The sequence below is a fragment of the Cutaneotrichosporon cavernicola genome (assembly GCF_030864355.1).
Source record: "Cutaneotrichosporon cavernicola HIS019 DNA, chromosome: 3".
In the NCBI taxonomy this organism is placed as follows: Eukaryota; Fungi; Basidiomycota; class Tremellomycetes; order Trichosporonales; family Trichosporonaceae; genus Cutaneotrichosporon; species Cutaneotrichosporon cavernicola.
This window is the reverse complement of record NC_083395.1, coordinates 3,228,471-3,241,265: the sequence shown is the minus strand read 5'-3', so window position 1 is coordinate 3,241,265 and position 12,795 is coordinate 3,228,471. Positions and strand designations below refer to the sequence as shown.

The 12,795-nt window shown below is 59.0% G+C and overlaps 6 protein-coding genes across 6 annotated transcripts; 3 read left to right on the top strand and 3 right to left on the bottom strand.

The window, feature by feature from the left end:
* Positions 1–531: 531 nt before the first annotated feature.
* On the top strand, positions 532–2,346 carry MET15 (uncharacterized protein; the record flags this gene model as incomplete). Its single annotated transcript, XM_060599753.1, has 3 exons — positions 532–575; positions 629–767; positions 1,240–2,346. 3 exons carry the CDS (start codon positions 532–534, stop codon positions 2,344–2,346), a joined length of 1,290 nt encoding a protein of 429 aa, XP_060456416.1.
* Positions 2,347–3,409: 1,063 nt separating this feature from the next.
* Positions 3,410–5,142, top strand: CcaverHIS019_0312200 (uncharacterized protein; the record flags this gene model as incomplete). The annotated part of the gene is made up of 5 exons (XM_060599752.1): positions 3,410–3,556; positions 3,623–4,076; positions 4,250–4,515; positions 4,561–4,653; positions 4,690–5,142. 5 exons carry the CDS (start codon positions 3,410–3,412, stop codon positions 5,140–5,142), a joined length of 1,413 nt encoding a protein of 470 aa, XP_060456415.1.
* Positions 5,143–5,552: 410 nt separating this feature from the next.
* Positions 5,553–7,018, bottom strand: CcaverHIS019_0312190 (uncharacterized protein; the record flags this gene model as incomplete). Its single annotated transcript, XM_060599751.1, has 2 exons — positions 5,553–6,625; positions 6,709–7,018. 2 exons carry the CDS (start codon positions 7,016–7,018, stop codon positions 5,553–5,555), a joined length of 1,383 nt encoding a protein of 460 aa, XP_060456414.1.
* Positions 7,019–7,561: 543 nt separating this feature from the next.
* Positions 7,562–8,678, top strand: CcaverHIS019_0312180 (uncharacterized protein; the record flags this gene model as incomplete). Its single annotated transcript, XM_060599750.1, has 4 exons — positions 7,562–7,797; positions 7,845–8,062; positions 8,102–8,632; positions 8,671–8,678. 4 exons carry the CDS (start codon positions 7,562–7,564, stop codon positions 8,676–8,678), a joined length of 993 nt encoding a protein of 330 aa, XP_060456413.1.
* Positions 8,679–8,941: 263 nt separating this feature from the next.
* CcaverHIS019_0312170 (uncharacterized protein) lies at positions 8,942–9,595 on the bottom strand (the record flags this gene model as incomplete). The annotated part of the gene is made up of 4 exons (XM_060599749.1): positions 8,942–9,055; positions 9,103–9,169; positions 9,258–9,377; positions 9,438–9,595. The coding sequence occupies 4 exons, from the start codon at positions 9,593–9,595 to the stop codon at positions 8,942–8,944; spliced, it is 459 nt and encodes a 152-aa protein (XP_060456412.1).
* Positions 9,596–10,543: 948 nt separating this feature from the next.
* CcaverHIS019_0312160 (uncharacterized protein) lies at positions 10,544–12,428 on the bottom strand (the record flags this gene model as incomplete). Its single annotated transcript, XM_060599748.1, has 2 exons — positions 10,544–10,554; positions 10,619–12,428. 2 exons carry the CDS (start codon positions 12,426–12,428, stop codon positions 10,544–10,546), a joined length of 1,821 nt encoding a protein of 606 aa, XP_060456411.1.
* Positions 12,429–12,795: the final 367 nt, after the last annotated feature.

Here is a 12,795-nt window from a genome sequence, read left to right as displayed (position 1 = left end):
ACCCATTCCTCATCGCATTCCGTTCGTCTTCTTCAGATGGAGATGTGCAAACGCTGGGACCGGGCGGCCCTAGCGCCGAACACGCCATCCTGGACGCCATGCACTGGTTTTCATCCTCCGCGCTAGGTTTGATGGGATGAGAGCTGCGTCGACGCCAGTCGAAGCGATGCAAAGGTAGTTGATGCAGTGTGATCGGAGCTATGAGGCGCTATTGGGACACGTTGACGCGCTGATGGATGACGTTATGCATACGCGATGCGCGTAAGGACCGAGGCGACTTGTGCCAAGAGCAATAGTCAATAGTTTGAGTCTGTGAGGCGTTGTAGTAACTTGATTGGGTGGAGATTTCGAGCACGACACCAAGGGGCCCGAGAGAGAAATCGAGATCACGCCATCATTCCAGCTTGACACCTCGGCTTCACCCGGCTCAATGGCTTTCTCCTTCCTCAACCTCTCTGGCCTATATATCTCCCCATCTACTCGTCCTTTTCCCACTCCATCCCTCCTTTCACAACACAAACAAAACCAACAATGGCCTCCTCTACCAACTTCGAGACCCTCCAGCTCCACGCGGGGTGAGTCGGCTCATAGCCATGACCTCCATCTCTGAAACAATCTGACCTTGTAGCCAGGAGCCCGACCCGACCACCCGCGCGACTGCCGTCCCCATCTACGCGACCTCGTCGTACACCTTCATCGACTCGGCTCACGCCGCCCGTCTCTTCGCCCTCAAGGAGTTTGGCAACATCTACTCGCGCATCATGAACGTGAGTACGCGTTTTCCGAGAAGAGAGCGAGGTGGGCTGGCTGGCGGTTGGTTGGCCGGCAATCTGTGATGTTGCTCTCCTAGTCGAGATTTCCGAATCGCAGCCTTGGCGTTGCGGGGCCCGACTGTCCTCCCTGGACCGAGTACGACAGGCGATAGGCGAAAAGGGAGGAGAGCAGGGGAGCAGCAACATCGGCTCGGCCGAGTTACGACCTGTTGGGAATCGTTCCTGAACATGGCGTCGACGATGGCGTGCCGTCCGTTGTTGAGTGCTACTGGCCCGACAGGGCCGGTGCAAGCGTCTTGTTACGCTTTTGGATGGGGGTGACAGTGACGAGCGCAGCGACAATGGCCGTTCTCACGTTCTCACGTTCTCGGAGCATACGAGATCAGCGCTCGCAGCGTCGGATCCGCTTTTGAGCAGCTCGGTTCTCCTTTCCCGCCGCAGTCTGCCCGCTTGTAGCTAACCCAAGCCCACCGTCGACGTCTTCGAGAAGCGTATCGCTGCCCTCGAGGGCGGTGTTGCCGCGCTCGCCACCTCGTCAGGTCAGGCCGCTCAGTTCATCACCCTCACGACTCTTGCCAGCGCCGGTGACAACATTGTCTCGACCTCGAACATCTACGGCGGCACCTACAACCAGCTCAAGGTCCTCCTCCCCCGTCTCGGCATCAACACCAAGTTTGTTACTGGCGACAAGCCCGAGGACTTTGCCGCCCAGATCGACGAGAAGACCAAGGCCGTCTACATCGAGACCATTGGCAACCCTCGCTTCAACGTCCCCGACTTTGAGGCCATTGCCAAGGTCGCGCACGACGCCGGCGTCCCCCTCGTTGTCGACAACACCTTCGGTGCCGGTGGCTTCTACTGCCGGCCCATTGAGCACGGCGCCGACATTGTCGTCCACTCTGCCACCAAGTGGATCGGCGGCCACGGCACCACCGTTGCCGGTGTCATTATCGACTCGGGCAAGTTTGACTGGGGAGCCAACGGCGCGCGCTTCCCCGAGATGGTCGAGCCCTCGCCGGGCTACCACGGCCTCAAGTTCTGGGAGACCTTTGGCCCCCTCACCTTCATCCTCCGTGCCCGTGTCGAGCTCCTCCGTGACCTCGGTGCTTCGCTCAACCCCTTCGGTGCCCAGCAGCTCCTCCTTGGCACTGAGACCCTTGCCCTCCGTGCCGAGCGCCACGCGTCCAACGCCCTCGCCCTCGCCCAGTACCTCGAGCAGCACCCCCAGGTCGCTTGGGTCTCGTACCCTGGTCTCGCCAGCCACCCCACGCACGAGATGGCGGCCAAGTACCTTAAGCGCGGCTTTGGCGGTGTCCTCTCGGTTGGTGTCAAGGGCGGTGCCGAGAAGGTCGCGGCCACGGTCGACGGCCTCAAGCTCTTCTCCAACCTCGCCAACGTTGGTGACTCGCGCTCGCTCGCCATCCACCCCTGGTCGACCACGCACGAGCAGCTCTCCGCGGAGGAGCGTGTCGCATCCGGTGTCACCGAGGACCTCATCCGTGTCTCGGTCGGCACTGAGCACATTGACGACATCATCGCCGACTTTGAGCAGTCTCTCAAGGCCATTGCCTAAGCGCACTCATGTTGTGTATACCGGACAGTGATCGCGATAGTAAAAGCCGGACCATCGCCACGCGATCACGGCGTAGAAGGGAGGCATTTGGTAGATGATTTCCTGGGCTTGTTCGTTCTGGCTCTGGCCACGAGTTCCAACACTCGTGGTTGATAATGTATAAACTAGCATACCGCGGCGAGCGATATCTTATCCACCAAGTTGAGTGCATTGAGATAAAATGGTGGTTGTGTTGTTGAGATTCCGAGGAGAGCATGTCATCACGCAACAAGATGCCGCCGCCCTGTAGCCGGCGACTGAGGCGCGCCAGAGTAGAGACAACTGACTTTTTTTTTTTTTCAAAGGAATGGTATGTTTTCCACTGGTCGCTCACATGACGCGGATCGTAACCGGTCCACCCCAGCATATCTTATCTCCTCCACCCGCCATCGCCATCGCCATCGCCCTCGTCCTCGCCCTCGCCCCCGTCTGTGTCCCCGCCTCCCCGCCAACCAACGGACCCCAACACTAACCCCGCATCCTCGCCCCCTCCGCCCCGGACAAACATCCCAATGCATGCGGGCAACACTGTCGGCGGCTACCGGCCTGACGGGGACCCGCCGGACAAACAGGATTTTCCAGCGCTCAAACTTTCTCTCCCTAGCCTGTAGCCTGTGTCGTTGAGTACAGCAGTAGAGCAAGAAAAAGTAACGGCGCTTCGGATCTCGGCCCTTGGGTGGGTGGCATTCAGGGCCCAGGGCCCGGCGGCAGACCCTGTGCCCTGGCTTGCTTGGACATGTGCCCAGCAACAGCTGGAAAATTCATTTTCCATCCGGAACTCGACTCTACCCCAACCCCGCAACACGGCCCTGCAGTCCTACGCCCCGTTCAGCGCTTTCGGCCGCGCCGCGGCCCATGTAACACCTGGGGTAGCTCGCAAGCACAATGGGTACAATGGACGTCGGGCAGCCAGTGCGGGCAACTGGTCTGAGTCGGAGTGAAAACGCGTCGTATCATAAACTCGTCTTCTCATCCTTTTACTACCCCTCCACACTCGGCTACAGGTCTCCAACCACACTCCATAATGGGATACGAAGAAAAACCAAAACTTGCCGGCTCGCCGGACTCGGGCTCCATCGAAGAGGGTTACGCCGTTCACCCCGGCGCTGAGGACACGAGGCACGATGCCGTCTTCGGCGACATGGAAGAGGGAGGGCCCAACTTCCGTAACGTGAGTGTAGCACAGTTCTGGAGGGTTTAGTGGTGGTGTTGGATGGGGCCAGGACGCTGATAGCAGGTCGGATGGATGGGCGCAACCGTGCTCATGATCAAGTCGGCGTTCGGTCTCGGCGTCCTCTCGATTCCATTCGTCTTCCAAGCCGTCGGCATTGTTCCCGGCATTATCCTGATCATTGTCGTCGAACTCATCGTGACGTGGAGCGCATTTGTCCTCGGTTCATTCAAGCTCAACCACCGCGAATGTTACTCTATGGCCGACGTGGGGCGTATTCTCGCCGGTCGATGGGGAGAAGAATTCTTCACATTCGCCGTGTGTATCTGCATGCTCTTCTTCTCTGCCTCGGGTATGGTCGGAGTCACGACCGCCTTCAACGCAGTCTCGACCCACGCGACCTGCACCGCCGTGTGGATGGCTGTCGTCTTTGTCGTCTCCTTTGGTTTCGCTAGCATCCGTACCCTTGGAAAGGTTACTTGGCTCGCTTGGCCCGCCTTCTTCTCCATCCTCAGTGCTGGTGAGTACCTCCATCTCCTCCATCTCCTCATCTCCTCCATCGCAAATGCCACAGAGGTCCGTGCATCCGTGAACCGTGTCGTGGATCCGGCCGCGCCTCATACCACGGCGATCCTAGGATCTTGCGCCACCCTTGATCCAATTCCCCGTTCATGCTCCAGATACTCACACCAGTCCTCGTCATGACCATCGCCGTTGGCGTGCAGGACCGCCCGAACGACGCTCCCCAGGCCCCAGCGCCGTGGGAGAAGGACTTTAAGATCTTCAACAAGACCGACTTTGTCGGCGGCATCAGCGCCGTCGCCACCGTCCTCTTTGCTGCCGCCGGCACGCCCACCTACTTTGGCATCATCTCGGAGATGCGCGAGCCGCGCCTGTACCACCGCGCCATGCTCATCAACCAGACCTTTGTCACTCTGATCTACATCGTCATTGGCTCTGTGAGTAGATGTTGTGTTTCATCCAGCCTCCAAACTAACACTTAGGTTGTATACTGGTTCTGCGGACAGTACGTTTCGCAGCCCTCGCTCGGTTCTGCGGGCCACGTCATGAAGAAGATCTGCTACGGCCTTGCAATTGTGAGTTTCTCTTCTTAGTTTGAAACTAATCTCCAGCCCGGTCTCTTCTTCTCCGTCATTCTCTGGGTCCACATCCCCGCAAAATTCATCTTTGTTCGCCTCCTCCGTGGCAGCGACCACCTCACTAAGAACTCGGTCACCCACTGGGCTACCTGGCTCATCTCGTCGTTTGCTTGCACGATGATCGCGTACCTTATCGGCAGCGCCATCCCTATTCTTAACAGCATCATCAGCCTCGTCGGCGCCCTCATCGCCCCCACCCTCTGCATCACCCCCTTCGGCGCCATGTGGCTGCACGACAACGTCAAGGGCCGCAACTGGCGTTCCCTCAGTACTTGGAAGCAGGCCCAGACCGCATGGGCCATCTTCATCGTCCTCATCGGCATGTTCATCACCATTGCAGGCACTTATGGTGCCGTTGTGACTATTATCCGGCAGCCGGGCGAGGGATCGCCGTGGTCGTGCGCCGATAACTCCAACTCGGTCTAGGCGTAGGCGTTGCTCTAGTCGGGACTGGTGTCGCGACAAAACCAAAAATTCAACATGATTCGTAGATATTCTTGATAATCCTGTACATTCGCTAGCATAGCATATTACTCTGCATCTCGTGTATGGTCGACATGGCACTGACTGGCTTTGGCTGGTTATGTTTGGCATAGATAACCGGACCGGAGGCCGAGATACTCCGCTCGACATGCTGGACAGTGCGGCCAACGCTTTCCCTGACGTTGCCCGATGGTCCTGAGGGCCGAACGTAAGTGCCGGCCGGTGGGGCACCTTGCCAAGAGGCGGGGCTCTTGAGAGTTCAAGACATGAGCGAAGGAGAATGCTTCTGGTCTACATGTGATGGTGATATGCTATTCTACAAGGAGTGACGAAATATCCCACTACGAACAAAGCTAAGCCTTCTCAATCTTGAGAACGTACTCGAGGATAAAGGCGGCGATGTAGTCGCCTGGTCCACCGGCAGGCAGGACGTGGTTGCCGCCATAGCCCGAGTTGAGCCAGGGCACGGAGATGACAGGCGCGATGGCGGTCATGTATCCCCACGTCCAGAGGCGACCCCAACCACCACGCACCCTGTGACCCGTCATGTTCTTGTAGCTCACCTCGGCAGCACATCCGGCGCCAGCGAGGACGAAGAATAGAACGAGTCTGGCCGGAGAGCCGACGGGGTCCATGCACATCTCCGAGAGCATGTGCAGGACGCCGCTGAAAAAGAATGTCATGAAGAAGAGACTGCGCGCTTTGACGGGGAGGCGCAGGGCGCGAAGCACGACCGACGCAGTGACGATAAACAGGTGGCGGAAGGTCTGGTGCCACCGCTTGCCCCACAGGTCGATAAGCGAGTCCGAGTTCCATGGTGCGCCGAAGAGGTTCGGGTCCCACGCCTTGACAGGCGCACCCAGGGCGACTTGCACAGTCGCGAAGAGCTGGTACAATCCCTCGAATGCCATCCATACCACAGCGAGGATTGCGAGCTGTACGAGAATCTTGATGGCATAGTTGGGTATCTGCCAGTCGAGCACGCCTGGGCAGAAGAAGAAATTGTTACCGTAGGCAAACGTCTCGAGGACGTTTGGGCCACCATACGGTTGCCGGAAGATGGCGTCGCCCCGACGCATGATGGAGAAGCACACGTCCAAGCTGACGTACATGGCCGCAGCATATCTCGCATGACGCCACACGCTCCCAATACGCGAGGTGGGCCGTGGTCCAAGGCAGTTCTGCAGGTGTCGCTCGACGTAACCGACAGGTACCTTTGCGTTTGGGATGCCCGGACTGACGTCAAGCCCGACGTTACCGAGCCCGATCATGCGGTGGTTAACGAGGAGATCCCATGCTGCACGGCTGCGGGGCGGATTACTGGGATCGCGGATCGGGCCCTTGAGAAAAGCAAACTCAATCGACTTGAGCATGAACTGGATGTACGGCATGGTCGCGACGTGGTTCCAAGCGTTATGCCACGGATCTGGTATCAGCGTCCGTCAAGTGAGACTGCAACAGAACGGCAGAACCACGCAATCAGGAGCGTGTGATAGACGCAAGACTCACTGGTGAACCGCGTGCTTGTCCAGGCAGACCACATGCCGGCGATACAAGCCACGCCGATAGCGAAGCGCGTATACCGCGTGCCCGGCTCGAAGAGGAGGTAGCACTGTGCATACAGCAGCGCAAGGGGGGCGAGGTACCGCGCGACGCCGAGGGGCGTGAACCCCACAGCGTTGGCGATGATTTTCCAGTGGAGGCCGTTGAGCCAGCCGTACGGCCAGTCAGTGGCCGAGCCTACGGCGGCCACGACAAAGTCTGCCGAGACCGTGTATGCTTCGGCGAGGGTGGGAAGTGAAAGTGTTGCGAGAGACATGAGTTGGGGCGTTGATCCAAGATGAATCGAGAGATGCCCGGCGGCGAAAGATCGTGGTGAACAGAGAGAACGTGGAGGCGGATGATGCTGATGCTGATGCTCCGCGTGAGAAGTGAGATGGTTAGACGATGGGTATGAGGACCGAGAGAAGAAGGGAGGAAGGGGAGATGAAGTGAGGACGTGATTGCGGGGCAGGAGGATATGTCATAAAGCCGGGGCACGGGTGACGCGGGGAACTTGGCCCGCTACACGCGCCAGATTTTGATTTCCAGGTGCCCAGAACCCGCGCCCCGGTGACTGGGCAGAGCTGCTGATGTGAGCATGAGCGCTTTTGTTCGTGGCGCGCGCTGTCGCGCCGTTTTAATGGAGACTTATTGTTGTAGATTCTCGATGGCCAATGACCCCTCCTAATGACTCGGTGGCGTTAAAAGGGGTTGTGCAGACACGCGAGAATCACGTGACCCGAACCTCTACTGCCCCTCCACACTCACAACACAACCACAACCACTTTGCCACTATCACTCATCCAAGCCATTCAAGACCATGCTCCTCGCAGACTACGGTTCCGACTCTGATGATTCCGGCCCGTCCTCACCGCCTGCGCGCGCCCCGGCTCCGGCCCCGACGCCGGTGGTGAAGAAGAAGAAGAAGCCCGTCAGGATCGCGCTCGACCTTCCTCCCAAAGAGACGAGGAAGAGCAAGAGCAAGTCGCCAGAAGCCGACGCCGACGACCATAGGTCACCTCCCCCTGCCAAGAGAAAGCTCGGGGGTGCAGGGAGGTGAGTCACCCTTCCAGCAGAGGCACTCATAATCCAGCTGACCACAGCTCTGCCTTGCTCGGTATGCTGCCACCGCCGAAGCGGAAACTACCGTCGACGGGGATCAGAGCAAAGTCGGGATCCTCGTCGACATCCAGGCCAGGTGCATCATTGGGTCTGGGGTTAGGATCAGCGCGCGCGCCAGCAGACGACGACGACGCGCCAGCACTCGTACCCAAGGTTGTGAAGCGCAAGGCAGATGAGAACCTCGACCTATTCGGACTATGTGAGTGGGGACCGTTTCCAACGAAGCAGCTGACACCAGCCGAGGCCGTGGCGAAGCCATCATCATCACTCCCAAAAGCGCCACCCAAGCCAACAAACATCTCCTCTGCCCCCGCCGTGTCCGAGTTCGTCCCGCCTGCGCCGACACCCGACGACCCATACCCAGGATACTACCAGCTCCCATCTGGTTCATGGGCGGCCCACGACCGGGCATACTACGCCAAGGCCGTCGCATCCTTCCCGACGTCAGAGTTGGAAGCCGAGGACAGCCGCAAAGCCTCACGCATGGGCCGAGACTGGGCGGCATTGGACGACGGGCGCGCAGACGTGCTCGAGATCAATGCGAACGCAGGGCTGGCTGAAGGACGTGCTGAAGCTGAGCGCCGCCAGCGCCTGGCCCGGCCCAAGACAGACGACTTTGAGTACTCGCCGGTCGGGCAGACCAAGGGCCTCGCACAGGAGCGACACCAGCTCTCGTCGCTCCTGTCGAGCGCGTACGCGCAGCGCGACGAACTCGAGGCGCGGATCCAGGAAAACAAGAAGAACATGCGCAACGCGCAGATGAAGTATGGTGAGTTGATATGGTAATGTTGACACGACTGACGGCAGGCTTCTGAGCTGCCCTAGGCCCTATTGTACGCTCTTTGTTCTCACTCTAGTGATCGGTGGTGTCTATGCACACTCTAGTGATCAGTGGTATCTATGCACAGTATACAACAACAAGCCGCAGAGGCCTTATAAGAGGTGGGCGTGACGGCGTCGTGTAGGCGGCGGGCGTCAAGCTCGTCGCCCTCGCATCGTTCATTAGGTCGTGTGTCGTGGCCGTCAAGGCAGGCGTATGCGCAGCATTGGGGCGTGTCACTTGGCTCGGCGGGAGGGGTTAGATGGTAGACGCACGTGCACCCATACGTATCGCCAGTGCTTGCTCATTGTATGAGTCGAGCTCGCGCAGCGAGTACAGCACGAGCTTGGCCTCTGGTGGTCCCATGTCGAGCTGTTGTCAGGCCGTCCTTTGGGATCTCTGGGATCGTTGCGACTTACCGAGCCACCACGCCTCTGTAGCCACCGGTTGGCATAGTAGGTGATACACTGCACCTCGTTTGGTGCGCTATTATCAGTGCCAAGAGCGCCGCGTAAACACCAGCGCCGACCCAGACTCCAAACACCAGCACCAACCCAGCATCCCCTCAACTCACAGTGGCATCCCCCACATCGAGATCCGCGTCTTGGTCCGCCCGATAAACTCCTGTACCATACTCAGGAACAGTATGAGCGGCTGTTCGATCTCGTTGAGATGCGGGATGAAGCGCATCATTCTATGTCAGCGGCCATGCCAACCCCAACATGCCAACCCCCATACCAACCCCCCAACTCACTGGTCGAGGATGTCGAGATACCGCTCGATGGGAAACACATTGCGTTCCTGCAACTCGCGCAGATCGCGCTCCAGCTCAAACTGGTATCCGACCAGCACCTTTTCGCGCTCGAGTGGCGTGTGGCCCAGCGGCCATGGCGAGTGGTATGACTGGAACATGAGAGATGAAGATTAGAGGTAGCTTGGTATTGTAAACCAGAGCGGTGGTGGGCGGTTGTGTATTCGTGTGGGTTCTTATCCTGTCGAGACAGAAGAAGAGACAGAGACAGAGACAGATTGGTATCATCACCAACCCTGCGTTTCAACATCTAGGCTGGGCCAACATGCCTTACAGAGGGATGAGACAGAGACAGAGACAGCTGGCGCGCACGCCACGGCACGATCCGTTTCGTTTCGTGTGTGTGTCGAGTGGAAGGTATGGAATGACATATTGCCTCCCTCGACCCAACGCCCGATCGGGATATGGTGACATGAGAGGGACCGTCTCAGATGTCACAGCTGACAGTTGCCTGTCACCATGCCTATTGCGCCGGCGGTACCGGGTGTCCGCCAAGCGCCTGCGTTAAAACAAAGGGTTGGGTGGTATCAGAGAGCATGTGACAACGCACGAACAAAGGAGGTATGTTGGATGAACGTTGGCGTCTAGCCAGAGCGGCCAGAGCGGCCAGAGCGGTCGAGCGGGGCGGAGGCTGTTCCGTGGCGCCTACTTTTGCATGCATGGCGCTTTGGCGTCGCGGTCAGAAGCCAGGCCGTAGGCGTGTGCGCATGCTTCGTGCCCGTGTGCCGTGTGTGTGGCGTAACGGCTGTGTGGGTTGTCGTATTCCCAGATCCGTAAATGGCAACATGGCGACATGCGCAAGTTGATTCTTCTCCAGCCCATGTCAGTAGTCATAGTCAGTTGGAGACAGCACGAGCGAGCCCTCAACTTCGCAGCGCTCGTCTCCTCCCCCCCACACCTCCCGCTACCGCACAGGCCGCACAGACCTTGGGAAGAAACTCTAATGCAACTGGACTCGAGCGTGGATCTGGATCTGGATACTCTTAATACATGCAGGTTAGGTGCGTTTGGGCTGGGCTCAGTGCTTAGGTGACGGCTGGGCTCAGTGCTTAGGTGATGGCTGTGTGTCAGCGTTGTTGTCTCTCAGGCCGTCTGAGACGTGAGACATGAGACGTGAGACTCACTGTACTTGGGCCCACCGCCACCCTCGGGGACGGTCCAGGTAATGTCCTGGGTAGGGACCTTGATGGAGCAGGTCTTGCAGTGGATGCAGTTCTGCGAGTTGATAACAAACTTCTTGCCAGCGGCGTCGACCTCGGCACCCTCGGCGTCCTGGTACTCGTACACGGCAGCGGGGCAGACACGGCCCAGGAGACCGTCATACTCGGTCACGTTGATCTCGGTGTGGCGGCGGCGCGCGTCCGGGTCGGTAGGGAGGCGGAGGTGCACGGGCTGGTTCTCGGCGTGGTTGGTGCCGGTACGGGCAACCGAGGTGAGAATGTCAAACGAGAGCTCGCCATCGGGCTTCGGGTAGTCGATGGGCTTGAAGTTGGCGGCGGGCTTGGTAGCCTCAAAGTCCTCCTGGGGGTGGTGGAAGGTCCAGGGGACGCGGCCCTTGAGGATCATCGAGTCAAGACCCGAGTAGGCCATGCCGCCCCACAATCCAAGAGGGTTGTGGAACGAGGGGCGGAGGTTGCGCACCTCCTTGAGCTCATCGTACACCCACGACTTCTCCATCTTGGAAGCGTACTCGGACATGTCGACAGGCGCCTCCGACTCCTCACCCTTGGTGAGCTGCTCGTACGCAGCCTCGGCGGCGAGCATACCCGACTTCATGGCGTTGTGCGTACCCTTGATCTTGGGCACATTCAGGAAACCAGCCGAGCAGCCGATGAGCGCTCCTCCGGGGAAGAAGAGCTTGGGGATCGACTGGAAACCACCTTCGTTGAGGGCACGCGCACCGTAGGCAATGCACTCGCCGCCCTTGAGGACCTCGGCAAAGACGGGGTGGTGCTTGAGGCGCTGGAACTCGCGGAAGGGCGAGATGTAGGGGTTGGGGTAGTCGAGACCGACGACGAGACCCAGGGTGACCATGTTGTCCTCCATGTGGTACAGGAACGAGCCACCGTACGTGTTCATGTCGAGGGGCCAGCCCATGGTGTGGATAATCTTTCCGGGCTCGTGAACCTCGTCACGGACCTTCCAAACCTCCTTGATACCGAGGCCGTAAGTCTGGGGGTCGACACCGTCACGCAGGTTGAACTTGTTCTGGAGAACCTTGGAAAGCGAGCCGTGAGCACCCTCAGCAATGAGGGTGACCTTTGCGTGGAACTCCATACCAGGCTCAAACGAGTCCTTTGGCTGCAAGTTCTTGTCGAGACCAACGTCGCCAGTGCACACACCCTTGACGCCCGTGCCGTCCTCGGTGTAGACGGGGCTGGCACCGGCGAAACCGGGGTAGACCTCCACACCGAGCTCCTCGGCCTGCTCGGCGAGCCACGAAGTGAAGCGCGAGAGCGAGACAATGTAGTTACCATGGTTGCTCATCTGGGGCGGGTGGGGCATGGGAGCCGACATGTTGCCGTTGATGAGGAACTTCATCGAGTCCTTGAGCGCGGGCTGGTTGAGCGGCGCACCCTTCTCCTCCCACTCGGGAATCAGCTCGTTGAGCGCCCTGGGCTCGAGAACGGCACCGGACAGAATGTGGTTACCGGGCTCGGAGCCCTTCTCGAGGACGACGACACGGAGCTGGTCATCCTTGTCGAGCTGCTTGAGGCGGATAGCGGCCGAGAGACCGGCGGGACCACCACCAACAATGCAGACGTCGACCTCGTCCGAGTCGCGCTCGATCGAGTTGAGGTCGAAGGGCTCCTCGGCCTCGGAGGCGAAGAAGCGGGCGCGCGAGACGGTGCCAATGGCGGCAACGCGTGGCCGCCTAACGACTGCTGCGACAGCGGAGCGCGACGAGCCGATCCAGCGTGTTGTGAGAGACATTTTTGGAGCCCGTTGTCCTGTGGCGAACGATGAGCAAGAGGGGTAAGAGGAGTGTTGATGAAGGAGTGGCGATGAAAGAAAAGGCTAGAGGGAGTTGGGCGCTTGGTTGATGGTAATCTAGACCCAAGTTGGGGTAATTGGGTCGAGTGTTATTGGTCCAAAGTTCAACTTCGGCTCGAGATGCCAAGGTCCGAATAACCGTACTTTACTTTCAAACGTCTTTACTCTGCAAACATTCTCCATTCTCATGCACGCACTCATACCCCATGTGTCCTTGTCCTTAGCCCGAGGCTCGCTGGCTTGTGGTTTCTCTGCTTGTATGCCCTGTGACCCGCCAGAACTGAGTAACCATTCCCCCTCTTAGAGA